Consider the following 17,520-nt stretch of genomic DNA (forward strand, 5'->3'; position numbering starts at 1 on the left):
CCAAAGTTTGCCACAATCTGATGACCCTTGGCTTCTGGCTAAAGGTTTGGTTGTTTCCTGTAAAAGTCCCTCCACAAATACTCAATGGTAACCACTCCAATGAAAACCTTCCAAACAATCGGTCTTCCGCGGGTCAAGGTTATAACAAGACAGGACTTAAAAGGTCACAGGTTTTAGCCAAAGGATGAAATAATGTCACTTTTCCCCATAACAACAAGGAAACCTTTTGTATTTTCTTTGTAAGTTTTAGTGTTTTGGATTGATTACCTTGTCTATCCTAAAAAAAACGGTATTATTCACAATATCACACTGTACACTTTCACAGACCACTCAAAATGTCAAATTAATTTATTAACAGAATTGGCAGAGAAAAAGTTTGGTAATGTCTAAAAATACATTTACAGAGAAAAACCTTTGGCAAAACAGCATACACAATGCAAAAAAGCTAAAAGTAACCCAAGGTTACTCATTGGATACAAAACAAGCAACCCTGCTCCTAAATCCATGGCACACCAGTGGCCCAGGGCAACATTCATTCTATTAAGTACATACTAGCATATAAAACAAACATAAAATACAATCAAGAAATATACACAAAAACCAAGTCGACCAGTATTGTAGAAACAGAAGAGCAGCACCATGTGCTGTCTCAGAAATTGCTTTCAAGGAGCTTGGAGGAAGCGTAGACTCAGAGGCTCCAATGAAATGTAGTACCAGTGTTGTCTGATGGTCTTATGCAGTAGACAACACATCACTAACACAAACTCCCTGATTGTTATGCAAAGGCACATTTACGCTCCATTTCTACACTGCAGTGAACTTGCAACAATGTGAAATGATTAACAGTAGTCCATCTCACAGTATGCTAAATGGATTCCTCCCCATCCGAGATCTCTGGATCTAGGATTTGGTCTGCACCCGACAGTCGAATCGTATTTATATCCCCAGTGCTCTTGAACGTGTACAGCTCGTTGTCCACCATCCTGCGGTCCATGAAGCCCATGCTGTTGTGACGGTTTATGGGCGTGCGAGGTCTTGATGGCATGAAGGATTCCGACGGGTCCAGGAAAGGTCTGTACATGTCTTTCTCAGGCAACAGTTCAGGCTCATGGTCTGCAGCAGTCTCTGTGATCTCTGGCACTCCGTCCTGGAGCGGCATGAATGTCCGGTAGGTGTCGACCGGCTGTCCTTGGAAGTGGGCCTGGATGGTGCCCACGTAGCTGGGCTCAGGGAGCAGGTGGCCATACACCATGGTGTCTTCGATGGAGGCGTAGACGTGAGACTCATTGTCCGACCGGGTTTTGTGGAACATGCCGTCGCCTGGGATGAAGATATTCCCTTTCCTTACGTAGATGGAAGCCTCATTGACCATCGTTCTTTTCTTCTTCCTGAAAAGCACGAATGAGGAATATAAATTGTTTTGAGTCAGACAAACTACAGGGGGGGGGGAAACGGCCAAGTCATACAATGACCTTGGATTGACCTTAACATCAAAGCTATACAGATTGTTTTGGTGAGGCAGGTTCTCACCTTATCACCAAGCAGACGACTGTCAGCACAATGAGCATAAGGAGCAGCACTGCTCCCACAGCCCCCAGAATGCCGCCCTGGAGCAGCACTATAGAGACACACACAAGAAGATAATCATGATTAGATATGGTAAGAATTAGACAAATACAGCAGCTTGTACTGTAGCAATGAAATGGGGTGCTGGTTTATGAGCAGGCTGAAAGACAGTTGCATGGAAGCATTATACTGTACATCCTCCCTTGCAACAAAGTTACTCCCATGTAACAATTCAAAACACTATGGCAAGTTTCAAGTTGATTGAGCAAAGAGAAGTGGAGTTATTAGGGTTTCATTTAGGGTGTAAATAATGTTTTACAAAGATTCCATTTTCTCATCTTTTGCCGGATTTCTTAGATTTTCTCAAATCGTACTAGACAGTAATACATGCTAAGAGTTAAGGTTCACAACTAAATTGCATGCTGTTTATTTATACTTTATTTTATTTTTTATAAACACCTGCTTTGGCATACACCTTCCTACCCTCAAGAACATCAATCAGTTTCAAGTTGATAGAGCGAAGAAAAGTTGAATTAGGGTTTGAATGAGAGAGCAATATTATTTTGTAGAAAGTTGCGCTTTTCTCTTCCATCTTTTGACATATCGCTGAGCTTTTTTCATACTTTGTAGAGGGATGAACATATATTCTGAGTTGAGTCAAGCTTCACTGCCAGCACCCCTAAACACAGTGTTGATGATTATGAGACCACCATGTATCCCTAATAAGTGCCCTACGTGTATTGATGTCATTTAAGAAATATAAACAATTGTTTTCATTTTCCCTCAAATTGAAGATCTCTTAAAGAGTTATTGAAATAACCAGAAAAGGTCTTGAGAGAAAAATGCTAGAATTATGCAGATCTTGTCACAACTTCATAATAAACATTACAAACAGGTCCTTACTGCTAGTATTCTGCAGGGTGACCTTGCTGAGCACACTGAAGTGTCTGTCCTCCGGCAAACAGTTGGACATGTTGAGGTAGAAGCTCTCAGGGACCATCAGCTTGTCCTCTGCCGCCTCATCCTCCCTTTGACTCAATAGCTCCTCTGGAGAGCCCAGGGTCTGCACCTTGATGCACGTGTGCCCCTTGCCACACTTGGGCTGGCTGATGTTAGTGAACAGCAAGTTGGCCTGGAGGTGGCCCGGCAGATTGACGATCCAGGACACGGTGGAGTACGGCTTCATACCGCTGGGCCAGTTTGGGGTGGCCAGGAGAGCAGGGGAACCCATTCTGGGCTGGACAGTATATATGATGCTCTCTGATAGAGAAAAAGTAAGTGATGAGGAACAATCATTTCCAATACAGTTTGAACACAGTTGTTGAAGAGAGGGAGAATGGCATTTTCCACTGAATCAATTTTTAAAACAAACCCCCTTGCTATTGCTGTATTTCAGTGCCCTCTTGGGGATGTTACACAAGAAAACATAAAAAGGTAAGTGAAGAGGCTATTAAAGTAACTGTTCAGTGTTTCCAGATTTCTATGAAATGTGACCTGGCTTCTACACATAGCTTACAAGCCACTGATGCAGACCTTTGGAACATCTACATTTTATAAAGTATAATAAATCCATGTAATATAGCCTACACCATCACAATAAATCCATTATTTATTTTAGACGGGTCTAACGAAACATGATATGAAATAAATGTGGTCCATTTCAGAAGAACACAATAGCATACTCTGAGTTGTCTTTATGTTAGGTCCTGATCTGGCTATGCCATATGGCCATGGGCTACACTAGTTCATTAAGCAGACAAGATTTGCTTAGAATTGTGTGGCATAATTTTATATTATTTTATAGTATGAAGAATACAATTGAACAAAGCTGAATAAAATAAAGGATATTTTCTCTAAACGATTTGAGGGAGAGCGTACATGAGGCTATTCTGTGTTGAGCAGTTAAAAAAGAAATAGGTAAGATTTCCCTAACCCTAACCCATTATAAATAGACTGCTGATTGGCCAGCTCCTCCTCCTCAGAAGTATGACATCATACTCTATGAGGAAATAGCAAATATTTTTTAAACGGTTTGTTTGAGATACAAGTTTTTGAAGTGAATTTATGCTTTGGCCACCAATGGGGATATAGGATGAGTCAATTTGGGTAGAGTTAAAATAATGAGATTGTCACTGGACAGTTACTTTAAAAGATTTAAAACGTGACAAAAAAAGATTAGGTTAGTTAGCATACCTGAGATTTCGTCACTGAAGGACACATTGAGGAAAGGCCCTTGAATCAGGCTAAGGTCCTTGGCTGTGGCAGTGACAGAGACGTTGGAGTGCACTTGGACTTTGCGAATGATGCCTTCGGAGCAGAAGTAGCCAATGGAGGACCCATCACCCTCGGCTATGTGAAGGGAGACACTCCCATTGCACTCCTGTCCTGGCAGGGACTGCCTGAGGTTTCCTGTGGGGGACAGTAGATCCACAGTGCCATATACTGGGATGTTGAGGTGCCAGGTGAAGCTTTGTAGTAGCGTAGGGAGGCACGTCGGAATTTTGGGGACCGTGAGAAGAGTCCCGCTCACAGAGCATGAGTCCAAACTCTGGCATCCTGGAAAAGATCCACAAAGGCTTGAAGGGTTATAATGGTTTACACACAGTGTTTTCAGAGTATTCACACCCCTTTACTTTTTCCACATCTTGTTGTGTTACAAAGGGGGAATAAAATGGATTTGTCATTTTTTGTCAATGATCTACACAAAATACTCCAATGTCAAAGTAGAAAAAAAAATCTAACATGTCAAAACAATCAAGAAAAATAAAAACACTAATATATTCAACCCCCGGAGTCGATACATGTTAGAATCACCTTCGGCAGCGATTACAGCTGTGACTCTTTCTGGGTAAGTCTCTAAGAGACTTCCACACCCGGATTGTGCAACATTTGCCCATTATTCTTAAAATTCATTCTCTGTCAAATTCATTGTTGATCATTGCTAGACAACCATTTTTCAAGTCGCCATAGATTTTCAAGCAGATTTAAGTCAAAACTCTCAACATTCACAGTCTTCTTGGTAAGCAACTCCAATGTAAATTTGGCTTTGTGTTTTAGGTTATCGTCCTGCTGAAAGGTTAATTAATCTCCCAGGGTCTGGTGGAAAGCAGACTGAACCAGGTTTTCCTCTAGGATTTTCCCAGTGCTTAGCTCCATTCCATTTATTTTTTATCCTGAAAAACTGTCCTTAACGATTACAAGCATACCCATAACATGATACAGCCATCACTGTGTTTGAAAATATAGAGAGTGGTACTCAGTAATGTGTTGTATTTGCCCCACACATAACAGGGTATTCAGGCCAAATTTTGTACAGTATTACTTTAGTGCCCTGTTGCAAACATAATGCAATTTTTTGAATATTTTAGGCTTCCTTCTTTTCACTCTGGCAATTAGGTTAGTAAAAGCCTAAAATTATTTGGTTTTAAATATACTTCAGTATCAAAAGAAAACGTAATTGCTAAAATATACTTGAGTATCAAAAGTAAAAGTATGAATAATTTCAAATTCCTTATATTAAGCAAACCAGACAGCAAAATGTTCTTATCTTTTTAATTTACGGATAGCCAGGGGCACGCTCCAACACTCAGACATAATTTACAAGCATGTGTTTAGTGAGTTTGCCAGATCAGAGGCGGTAGGGTTGACCAGGAATGTTCTCTTGAAAAGTGTGTGAGAATTAGACCATTTTCCTGTCCTGCTAAGTATTCAAAATGTACTTTTGGGTGTCAGGGAAAATGTATGGAGTAAAAAGTACTTTTTTTTGGGAATGTGAATTAAAAGTCAAACATAAATAGTCAAGTAAAGTACAGATACCACCCCAAAAAATACTTAAGTAGTACTTTCAAGTATTGTTTTAGTACTTTCAAGTAAGTACTTTACACCACTGAAAATTAATAACTTCACCGTGCTCAAAGGGTTATTCAGTTACATCTAACAATAGATGCCCTTCTTTTCATTGGAAAACCTCCTTTGTGGTTGAATCTGTGTTTGAAATTCCCTGCTCGACTGAGTGACCTTTACAGATCAGTGTAAGTGTTGGGTACAGAGATGAGGTAATCATTACAAAATCATGTTAAACACCATTATTGCACACAGAGTGAGTTCATGCACCTTATTATGTGACCTGTTAAGCAAATCTTTACTCTTACAAACGGGTTGAATACTTATTGTCTCATGACATTTCAGCTATTCATTTTTTATTAATTTGTAAAAATTCACACATTTTCAAAAATAACAATCATTCCACTTTGACATTATGGGGTATTGTGTGTAGGCCAGTGAAAATAAAATCTCAATTTAATCCATTTTAAATTTCAGGCTGTAACAACATGTGAAAATGTCTAGGGATGTGAATAATTTCTGAAGGCACTGTACATGAATATTATTGGTGCATCACATCCTTAGATTTGGATAATACACAAAGACCATTTGTTCTAGCTTTGTCACGAAGATACTCTAACTAGCTTAAATGAGAATGGTATAGATACTGTCCATAGTACTATAGTTCCTATGTTCAAGTCTAGCTATTTTGGAAGCAATACATGCAATGCTACTGTAAGTATTGTTACAGTACCTATGGTTTTCGTGGCTGTCAGACGTAGGTCTTCGCTTGGACAGTCCAGGAAAGAAAGACTTGCTTTGGTTCCTGAGGGAACGGTGATCTTCTCCTGGACCACAGAGTCCTTCCTCATCTCACAGTGGGAGTCAGAGCCTATCTTCTCAATGTGGAGGAATGGCCCTTCCTCCTCCGACAGATTCACAGTGCAGAGAACTGACCAGGGAATACAAGACAAACAGGCACAATCATCCTGAGAAATAGGTTACTGATCACCACTCAATTAATTTGATTGAATGATCAGGCTAATTTTAGGCCAAAAGTTTATAATGGAAATATTAGTGGTGTATTGGTTTTGAAAAGTCTAGGGTTGGTTTAACAGATTGCATGCACAGAATAAATACGCATCTTTGGATCTTATTTGTGATTGCTTACAGCACAATCGTGTCATATAACAATTTATGATCGCCAATAGTCTTTGTACCTGGATGGCCGCTCCTCATCACCGAGAGCCTGAAATGGAGGGACAGGCCCGGTTTGGTCTTGTCGGTCTCACAGTTAAACAGGGTCATGGTGAAGCTGCCCTGCCTGTGTGTTGGCTGGGGGTCCGCCAGGGTCTTCTGGATGCCCTCCTCTCCCTCCTTGTCGTAAATCACCATCACGTTCTTCTTCCGGCAGAGAGGCGCCGTGTAATTCAGGAAGTTAACTGTGCAGTTATGCATGCCGGGCACCATGAAGTCCCACCTCATCAGGTCGCTGTCAGAGAAACCTCTAGGGTAGTTGGCTGAGAGAAAGTTTGTATCGGACACCCCACGAGGTAGGTTGACTTTTACCACAGCCAGCACTGGAAGGAAGAGGGTTAAATAAGGTATAATGACATGAGTAATTCTGTCAATAGAGGGACACCAAATATATATAGGATAATAGAGATGACCTCAGTGACCTCAACAGGCATTCATTTTCTATGGCTCCTCCAATAGCTGCCAGGACACTCACTTTTAATCTCCGGCCCAACAGTGACCTTGAAGTCCAGCGGCTCCAGCTTCCTGTCCCCAGGGACCTGCAGGGACACTCGGCCCTTGTACAGCACCTGGACCGTGGTGATGGTGCCATCTGGGCAGAACATGCCGATGGTGGCGGGCCCGGTGCGCTGGTACGTGATGATGGTGTAGGTATGCTCGTCAGGACAGGTTTCAGAGGGTGGGATCTGTCTCATTCCCGGTGATGGGAAGTCTAGCTGGAAGGACAGGCCGGGTGGAACCTTCAGGTCCCAGGTGAAGGTTCTGTTGAAGTCTGGGAAGAGGGAGGACTCCGCCTGGACGATGTTCCCGCTGCAGGTGATCTCTGTGCAATCTGGAGGAGGAAAAACATCCAATTAGCGACAGATTTTCATGCGAATATTCTAAAATCTGCATAAAGAAAATATGAGCATTTTCCCACCAGTGGTGTTTCCACCAAATTAACTTGTTTCAGTGCGTGATGACGTAGTGCTCACAAAATGTACTTTTTCACCTACATTTTAATGTACTGAATAAAAATCTAAAAGCTCAATGTGTCTCCATCGCATTTTCAACTCTGCCAAAGGTTTGGTCAGAAAAACTGTTAAATAGCAAATGTGCCTACTCTGGTCTTGGCACATACGCTCTAGCCGACCGCTCAGATACAGTGCGGGTAGGCTGTGCGGGTAGGCTACTCTACATGTAGATTATTATGGATGAGAGAATATTTGTATCTGTCAAACGGCAGTCAAGCATCGATCATCACGTCACAAGAATAAGACCCTCAATATTTATTGGAAAGGAGCATCAAGCTCATCACCGTGTACCATGCCGTGGTAGTTCATCATCATCTATTCAATCTGTAGCCTAATAACCTGCATGGTTTCCCAAGTCGTAGTGGGAGGACCACACACCGTATCATAACCTGACTCCAAGTTTACTTCGATATGATGATGATTATTATATAAATATTTGCGCATAATTAATTTTACAGACACAAAAAGATCCCAACATGTCTAATGAACAAATTATCTGTGAGCATTTATAAAATTGTAACGAAGCCTCCTGTAGTTTCCATCCCAGCTTTTGAGATTTTGTTTTTATGGGGTATGACTATGTGGATGGAATCATGGTTAGTGAAGCTAACTGATGAGCAAGGGATTACACTTTTAAGACTCTCCTATTGGGTCCATTGTGCCAGGAAAGCTCAGTCAAGTGCCAGGAAAGCTCAGTCAAGTGCTACTAGAAATCAGGTTTGGTCAGGGCCCTGTTGAGGCAAGGAAAATGGGTCAGAGGCGTCTTACCAATATCCCTGTTGATCTGCACACTGAAGACATCTTGTGGCTGTGGGCAGGTGAACATCACAGAGGTGTTGTGGGCGTCTTTCAGGACGAGTTCTTTGGGGTTGCAGGTAGGCCCCTCCCCAACACACACACTGCACTCTTTGGCTTTGGCGTCTCTGCTGATGGTGACGATAGTGTCTGGCTCTGGGGTCACTGACATCATCCGGCTCTCTGAGGAAGATTTGAAACATAAGCACTCAAAACTACACTGAACAAAAATATAAATGCAACAAGTGCTGGTCTCATGTTTCAGGAGATCCCAGAAATGTTCCATACGCACAAAAAGCTAATTTCTCTCAAATGTCACAAATTTGTTTACATCCCTGTTAGTGAGCATTTCTTCTTTGCCAAGATAATCCTGACAGGTACAGCATATCAAGAATCTGATTAAACAGCATGATCATTACACAGGTGCACCTTGTGCTGGGGACAATAAAAGGCCACTAAAATGTGCAGTTGTCACACAACACAATGCCACAGATATCTCAAATTTTGAGGGAGCGTGCAATTGGCATGCTGACTGCAACAATGTCCACCAGAGCTGTTGCCAGAGAATTGAATGTTAATTTCTCTACCATAAGCTGCCTCCGATGTCGTTTTTGAGAATTTGGCCCATTTTTTAAAGGTACACTACATACACAAAAGTATGTGGACCCCCTTTCAAATTGGTGGATTCAGCTATTTCAGCCACACCCATTGCTGACGGGTGTATAAAATCGAGCACACAGCCATACAATCTCCAAAGACAAACAATGGCAGTAGAATGGCCTGTACTGAAGAGCTCAGTGACTTTCAACAAGGCCCCGTCATAGGATGCCACCTTTCAAACAAGTCTGTTCGTCAAAATTCTGACCTGTTAGAGCTGCCCCTGTCAACTGTGCTGTTATTGTGAAGTGGAAACGTCTAGGAGCAACAACAGCTCAGCCGTGAAGTAGTAGGCCTCACAAGCTCCAAGAACAGGACCGGCAAGTGCTGAAGCGCGTAAAAATTGTCTATCCCCGGTTGCAACACTCACTTCTCTAGAGTGATAAATCGCGGTTCACAATCTGGCAGTCTGACAGACAAATCAGGGTTTGGCGGATGCCAGGAGAACGCTACCTGCCCCAATGCATAGTGCCAACTGTAAACTTTGGTGGAGGAGGAATCATGGTTCGGGCTAGGCCCCTTAGTTCCAGTGAAGGGAAATCTTAATGCTATAGCATACAATGACATTCTAGACAATTCTGTGCTTCCAACTTTGTGGCAACAGTTTGGGGAAGGCCTTTCCTGTTTCAGCATGACAAGGGCCCTGGACACAAAGCGAGGTCCATACAGAAACGGTTTGTCAAGATCAGTGTGGAAGAACTTGACTGGCCTGCACAGAGCCCTGACCTCAACCCCATCAAAGACCTTTGGGATGAACTTGGAACACCGACTGCAGGTGCAGGTGTCCACATACTTTGTAGTGCATATCTCCATTCTGAGTCATGTGAAATCCATAGATTAGGGCCTAATTTCCTTATATGAACTGTAACATCTTTGAAATTGTTGCATGGTGGGTTTATATTTTTGTTCAGTATAATTTATTGTTCTGTTTTCTACAAAATATAATTTATTGTACATAAACTACATTACCAAAAGTATGTGGACCAGTTGGAAAGGTGGCATCCTATGACGGTGCCACATTGAAAGTCACTGAGCTCTTCAGTAAGGCCATTCTACTGCCAATGTTTGTCTAAGGAGATTGAATATACACCTGTCAGCAACGGGTGTGGCTTACATAGCCGAATCCACTAATTTGAAGGGGTCTCCACATACTTGTGTGTATATAGTGTGAGGCATGAACAGAAGAATTGAAAGAGCTTACGTTTCTTCATTGGTTTGGCAGTGGCCGTGAATATAGGGGAATTCACCTCCCCGCCGTTTTGAACTTGCAAAGACACCGTGGCGTTGCTCAGTATATCTAGGTGAGACACAAGGCCATTCCTGCAGTATGTCTGAGTTTTGACCTCTCCTTCAGTGCTGGTCCTGGTTACAGTGTACTGGTAGCCATCTTGACACATCTCTGCTTCAGTCATCTCCTTCAGCCTGTCAACAGGGAAGTCCAAACTCAAAACGGTCTTCTCTGGCACATTTAGGTGCCAGACGAGGGTTCTATTGAACTCTGGGAAGAGGGAAGGCTGAGCTGCACCTGTGGCAGGGCTGCAAGAGTCCTTGGTGCAATCTGAGTAAAATAAAATTACAAAACAGGTAAGAGGAGAAGAAACCCAAACAAAACCTGCTTAACAGTTCACCCTTAGTGCTAGATTTGAAGTGCTGAACAAGGATACTGTTTTGATGCAGTATCCTTGTTTACACAACTACCACCCACAGCGTGCATATCAAATTCTGAAGCAGCTGTCTGTGGTGTACGTCTTTTTGACTGGTTTGATCGAATTGAGGTGGCAGCCTAAAGGGAAACCCAATACAACAACGTTTCTCTAGACTCACCGATTTTCCTGTGGATCTGGATGGCAAAGGCCCTCTGTGGCAGTTCAGTGCAGTTGAAGAGCAAGGTGATGTCCTCATCTGGGACCAGGGCCAGAGATGAGTGACAGGCCGTCTGGGTGTCATTCTCACCGTCACGGACTGTGCACACGGAACACCGTTCCAACGGAAATAACAGTGAGGACGACACAGTCACATCGGCATCTTTGTCAGGGTGGACATTCATGTGCAGACATTCTGAGGGAACAGAACAAAGAAAAGGTTATTTTTCATATTTTGCAGTCCAAACAGAAAAGGCCAATCTACTACTAATCGTTGTATTGAGGAGTAAAACTGTTGTTTGAATCAATGAACAGGCTAAGATTTCTGGAGGTGAAGGTAACAACCAATACATGAGAGAAAAAGGTTATAAAACAGTGACATAGCATTTCAGTTTCACTGAACATTGGGAGTAGGCTAGAACCTATTTGCATGTCTGGACTCGAGGCTGCACTGGTTATTGCACAAATACACATCCTTCCAGAACACTCGGCTACATTGTCTTTTAGAGGAAAATATGAATTTAGGTTCTCTGGGACATTGAAATTGACAGGAAGTAGCCTGTATCAAGTCCAGTGTCAGATGACTGGTCTGTGCCTAAACCTACCACGGCGGAAGCTCTTTTGTCTTTGAATAGCATATCAACATATAAAAAAATTCAACTTTAATAACATAATCAAAAAATGTGACTAGTGTTGATGCTTCTGCAAACAGCGTGGTACCAAGCACACCGGCCACTGTGTACCCGACTGTAAAGTAGCACCCACAATTAAGTCAGTACTCAGACTGAAGTCTTATCAAAGCCCTTGTTACAGTTATGTAGGTGATCTAACAAGGGTGTTTGAAGAAAAAGTTGGGTATTCTCATATTGTTTGAGAAACTCATCCTTTATTTGAAAACCTAAATATTTGGAGGAAAGTCTAGTGGTTACATCTTATGTACATCTTATGGTGTTAAGATGGAAGTTTGGTATGGTTAACTCAATACTTTCCATAGGCTGTTTCCATAGGCTGTTCATAGGCTGTTCTGAGAAAAATACTATTGTAGTGCACCTACAAAAACATGCAGGAAATGCTCATCACCTATAAACTTGCAGAGACTTGAAGCAAGCACAGAACAATGGCAGAATTCACATCACACAGAATTGTAAAAAGTGTTGCCAAAGGGTGATTCCTCACAACTTGAATTTTGGGGGGATTTTTATGACATGTAATCTAAAAAAAAAGGGTCCTTTGGAGGAAGGGTTGTTGACATATATTTGACATTTGTATCTTAAAGCATAATTGAGAAATAATTAATTGACGTTGGAATATTTGACATTTTTGGCCTTACCCAGGTCACCTTTAAGACTCCGTAATGTTTTATAGATTCTACAAAGCAAAAATTGGTGTCATATGAAGCTTTACAGATTTGGCAAATTGTTATATTGTTACATGTATATAGTTGAACATAATAAAGCGAAGTCAGTTCAGAAAGAACACCTGATGCCGGATGCACACTCAGGTTATGGCATCAGCCGATATTGCACCAATTAGATTAATCGCTCTACCTTTACATGATGGTCTATTTAAAATGTACAATTTCCGCGCACACATCCTAGGATGGCTGGCATGGGCAAGATATGCACAGGGTTTTCTTGCTAATTTGCTGTTGCCCCAATCTGCATTACGGGCTATGCTTGTCTGATTTTGATAGCCTACCACCACCCACAGCCTCCATCTCGTTGGCTGTGCTTCCGTTTCATTCAGGGAGATTGATATAGCATTTTGAGCACACTGTCTGTAGTTATTTTATTATCTTAAATGGAGGAGCAGAGCCTAAACCCAAGACCTAATGAAATGTATTTTCTAATAAATGGTTAAACAAATATAAGTAGTGTTTTCTGTCTGAAATATACAGCATATCAAAGTGGGATCTCTGCTACTTTTAGGAGTAAGAATCCAATTTAAGCATTCCCAGAGTAGCCTCCACCAGGCTTTCACCTTAACTTCAGTATGAAAGCCTGTAAAAGACCTTGTCAGAAATAGGCTTAAAGAAGGTGGAATGTATACAGAGACTGAAGAGAAAGCGAGACATCCGGCTCCCTAATTTTTTCCTGATAAGGGTGGGGCCGCTCTGGCTTGCTTATTGCCCCCACCCCGTGGAAGTGGTGTGCCAGAGCGAGATATCTCACTAGCTCAAGGCAAGCAGGCAGGGGGACAATGGGCACGTTTCTCTGCTCACGTTGCTGACACCTGCCAGATCTTACAACACCTGGATATGTATGTTACGTATCAGCTAACCGCATATTTATTAGCAATCTGTCAGTCGATGACAACGTCTGAGCAGGGGATCGCGACCAATAAGTAGGACAGAGCAAGCTGTTCCCTCTCTCACATGAGCATGCCAGATATTGATCACGTTTCTCTGCTCAGACGTTGCATGCATAAATACGCTGCACGCAATGTCGGAGCAGGGGAACGCGACCAAAGTTAAACGGCTTCAGTCATTCATCTTAAGTTTATCCACCATCTTTGGTGCATCTAAGACCTTTGCCCCTCCCAACAATTGGAATAGGCACGTTCAAACAGAGGCAGAGAATCTTAACTGAAAGCAAATCATTTTCATAGATACCGACATGGAGTAGTGTCATTTCAACCAAATTATATACAAAATAAAAACAATTTCATCAATATAAATTTTGAAAAGGTATAGTATGCTAGCACTGTAAATGAGCATACGTAAATATTTTTACTTCTAAGCCACTGGCAATCAGCGCTCCATTCATATCTACCTTCCCCAGGCTCTATAGAACACGGTGAGCAAGACATGGGGTGCGTTCAGTTCACTTTTACATTGCGGAATGGTTTGTACTGAACGTCAAGTTACCCCTAAACGTTCTTGTACGCCCCTTAAAAACGGACTTTGAGATACGTTTGCTCAGTTCTGTGGGTGTGCCAGAGTGTAGCTTGACGAAAATGAGTGGCATATTTAAAGGGCAGGAGTGCATTTTGAACCCACAACCCAAACCCACCCAGGTCGTTCACTACAGCACCGTTTTCGTTTAATTGAACGTTACACTACATTTTTTCCATACTGAACGCAGGCCTGGAAGCCGAGGCCACCAACAGAGTGAATGTGAAAATGGATTCAAAATGGTCGCCCTCTGTTGGTGATTTGCAGGATGTCCAATGATACAAGTAAACAGAGGGCTGGATTTCATACCACTGGAAGTATACCAAACTTTTTTGATATACTCAGAAGACCATTATTAGCATGTTTTAATCACTACTATATAAACTGTAGATTATCGGACACGCAAGAAGAAGGTCTGATTTCATTACTACTGAAACAGGATCCAAGTGGTATATATAAAGATAACTGTCAAGAGGAGTAAAACAAGGTTGTCTTCTATCGGCATATCTATTTATCATTGTCATCGAAATGTTAGCTGTTAAAATTAGACCCAATAATAATATTACGGGATTAAAAATCTATGGCTTAAAAACAAAGGTGTCATTGTACGCTGATGATTCATGTTCTTTTAAAACCACAAAGAATCCCTCCACAGTCTCAGAGGATCTAGATACATTTTATAACCTCTCTGGATTAAAACCACATTTTGATAAAGTGTACTATATTATGTATTGGATCACAAAAAAAATCAACTTTTACATTACCGTGTAGTTTACCAATAAAATGGTCTGACGGGGATGTGGACATACTCGGTATACATATCCCGAAAGAAAGAAATTCTCACTCCAATAAATTTTAATATAAAAGTTAACAAAAATAGATACGATCTTGCTACCATGGGAAGGATATTACCTGTCTGTCTATTTGTGGAAAAACCACCCTTGTTAACTCTTTAGTCATATCACAGTTCAGCTATTTGCTTATGGTTTTACCTACACCTAGTGACCTGCTTTTTAAATTATATGAACAAAAAGAATACATTTTATTTGGAATGGCAAGCCAGACAAAATGAAATGGGCCTATTTAAATAATGAATATGAATTCAGAGGGCAGAAATGATTAAATATTAAAGAATTAGACCTCTCACTAAAGGCATCAGTCATACAAAAGTTATACTTAAATCAGAAATGGTTCTCTAGTAAATTACTAAGAATGTCTCACCCCATGTTCAAGAATGGCCTTTTCCCCTTTATACAGATTACAACTGCTGACAATAATCTCCAAAATATATATTTTTTTAAACAAGCCTTAGAAAGTTGGTTGCAATTTCAATTTAATCTACCTGAAAAGACAGAACAAATAATACAACAAAAATTGTGGTTAAACTCAAATATACTAAATTGATAAAAAAAAAGAAAAATGTTGATAAAATGTTTAAAAAAGGTTTAATCTTTGTAAACAATATCATAAATAGGACTGGAGTTATGTCACACATGCAGCTAACACAGACGTACAGTTGAAGTCGGAAGCTGCAAAGCACCCCCACAACATGATGCTGCCACCTCCGTGCTTCACGGTTGGGATGGTGTTCTTCGGCTTGGAAGCATCTTGGCGATTATGGTCAAAGTTCTATTTTTGTTTCATCAGACCAGAGGACATTTCTCTAAAAAGTACGATCTTTGTCCCCATGTGCAGTTGCAAACCATAGTCTGGCTTTTTTTAATGGTGGTTTTGGAGCAGTGGCTTCTTCCTTGCTGAGCGGCCATTCAGGTTATGTTGATATAGGACTCGTTTTACTGTGGATATAGATACTTTTGGACCGGTTTCCTCCAGCATTTTCACAAGATCCTTTGCCGTTGTTCTGGGATTGATTAGCACTTTTCGCACCAAAGTACGTTCATCTCTAGGAGAAAGAACGCGTCTCCTTCCTGAGCGGTATGACGGCTGCGTGGTCCCATGGTGTTTATACTTGTTCACTATTGTTTGTACAAATTAACGTGGTACCGTCAGGTGTTTGGAAATTGCTCCCAAGGATGAACCCAGCTTGTGGAGGTCTACAATTTTTTGAGGTCTTAGCTGATTTCTTTTGATTTTCCCATGATGTCAAGCAAAGAGGCACCAAGCATACTTACAAAGTTGTGGCAAAATGGCTTAAGGACGACAAAGTCAAGGTATTGAAGTGGCCATCACAAAGCCTCGACCTCAATCCTATAGAACATTTGTGGGCAGAACTGAAAAAACGTGTGCGAGCAAGGAGGCCTACAAACCTGACTCAGTTACACCAGCTCTGTCAGGAGGAATGGGCCAAAATTCACCCAACTTATTGTGGGAAGCTTGTGGAAGGCTACCCGAAACGTTTGACCCAAGTTAAACAATTTAAAAGGCAATGCTACCAAATACTAATTGAGTGCATGTAAACTTCTGACCCACTGGGAATGTAAAGAAATAAATAAAAGCTGAAATAAATAATTCTCTCTACTATTATTCTGACATTTCACATTCTTAAAATAAGTTGGGATCCTAACTGACCTAAGACTGGGAATTTTTATTAGGATTAAAATTAGAGGTCGACCGATTAAATCGGAAAGGCCGATTAATTAGGGCCGATTTCAATTTTTCATAACAATCGTAAATCGGTATTTTTGGACACCGATTTTGCCTGCTTCTTTTTTTTTTTTTTTTACACCTTTACTTAATCTTTATTTAACTAGGCAAGTCAGTTAAGAACACATTCTTATTTTCAATGACGGCCTAGGAACGGTGGGTTAACTGCCTTGTTCAGGGGCAGAACGACAGATTTTTACCTTGTCAGCTCAGGGATTCAATCTTACAACCTTACGGTTAGCTAGTCCAACGCTCTAACCCTCTCGAGGAGCCCGCCTGTTATGCAAATGCAGTAAGAAGCCAAGGTAAATTATTAGCTAGCATTAAACTTATCTTATAAAAACAATCAATCAATCAATCATAATCACTAGTTATAACTACACATGGTTGATGATATTACTAGTTTATCTTGCGTGTCCTGCGTTAAATATAATCGATGCAGTGCGCTTTCGCGAAAAAGGACTGTCGCTGCTCCAACGTGTACCTAACCATAAACATCAATGCCTTTCTTAAAATCAATACACAGAAGTATATATTTTTAAACCTGCATATTTAACTAAAAGAAATCCAGATTAGCAGGCAATATTAACCAGGTGAAATTATGTCACTTCTCTTGCGTTCATTGCACGCAGAGTCAGGGTATATGCAACAGTTTGGGCCTCCTGGCTCATTGCGAACATAATTATGACATAACATTGAAGGTTGTGCAATGTAACAGGAATATTTAGACTTATGGATGCCACCAGTTAGATAAAATACGGAACGGTTCTGTATTTCACTGAAAGAATAAACGTTTTGTTTTCGAGATGATAGTTTCCGGATTCGACCATATTAATGACCTAAGGCTCGTATTTCTGTGTGTTATTATAATATAATTAAGTCTATGATTTGATAGAGCAGTCTGACTGAGCGATGGTAGGCACCAGCAGGCTCGTAAGCATTCATTCAAACAGCACTTCCGTGCGTTTTGCCAGCAGCTCTTCGCAATGCTTCAAGAATTGCGCTGTTTATGACTTCAAGCCTATCAACTCCCGAGATTAGGCTGGTGTAA

The 17,520-nt window shown here is 41.2% G+C and overlaps 1 protein-coding gene across 2 annotated transcripts in view; it reads right to left on the bottom strand.

The window, feature by feature from the left end:
• Positions 1-330: 330 nt before the first annotated feature.
• LOC139554457 (CUB domain-containing protein 1-like) overlaps positions 331-17,520 on the bottom strand; it is a 29,168-nt gene continuing 11,978 nt past the window's right edge. For both annotated transcript variants that reach the window (XM_071367269.1, XM_071367268.1), the window contains 10 exons: positions 10,935-11,168; positions 10,312-10,668; positions 8,427-8,636; positions 7,121-7,477; positions 6,609-6,968; positions 6,143-6,340; positions 3,760-4,122; positions 2,470-2,826; positions 1,531-1,618; positions 331-1,388 (listed from right to left, as the gene is read on the bottom strand). In XM_071367269.1, the coding sequence (XP_071223370.1) occupies positions 866-1,388; positions 1,531-1,618; positions 2,470-2,826; positions 3,760-4,122; positions 6,143-6,340; positions 6,609-6,968; positions 7,121-7,477; positions 8,427-8,636; positions 10,312-10,668; positions 10,935-11,168 (3,047 nt within the window). In that variant the 3' untranslated portion in view covers positions 331-865. The remainder of the gene's footprint in view (positions 1,389-1,530; positions 1,619-2,469; positions 2,827-3,759; positions 4,123-6,142; positions 6,341-6,608; positions 6,969-7,120; positions 7,478-8,426; positions 8,637-10,311; positions 10,669-10,934; positions 11,169-17,520) is intronic.

Source organism: Salvelinus alpinus, chromosome 26 (assembly GCF_045679555.1).
Source record: "Salvelinus alpinus chromosome 26, SLU_Salpinus.1, whole genome shotgun sequence".
Classification (NCBI taxonomy): Eukaryota; Metazoa; Chordata; class Actinopteri; order Salmoniformes; family Salmonidae; genus Salvelinus; species Salvelinus alpinus.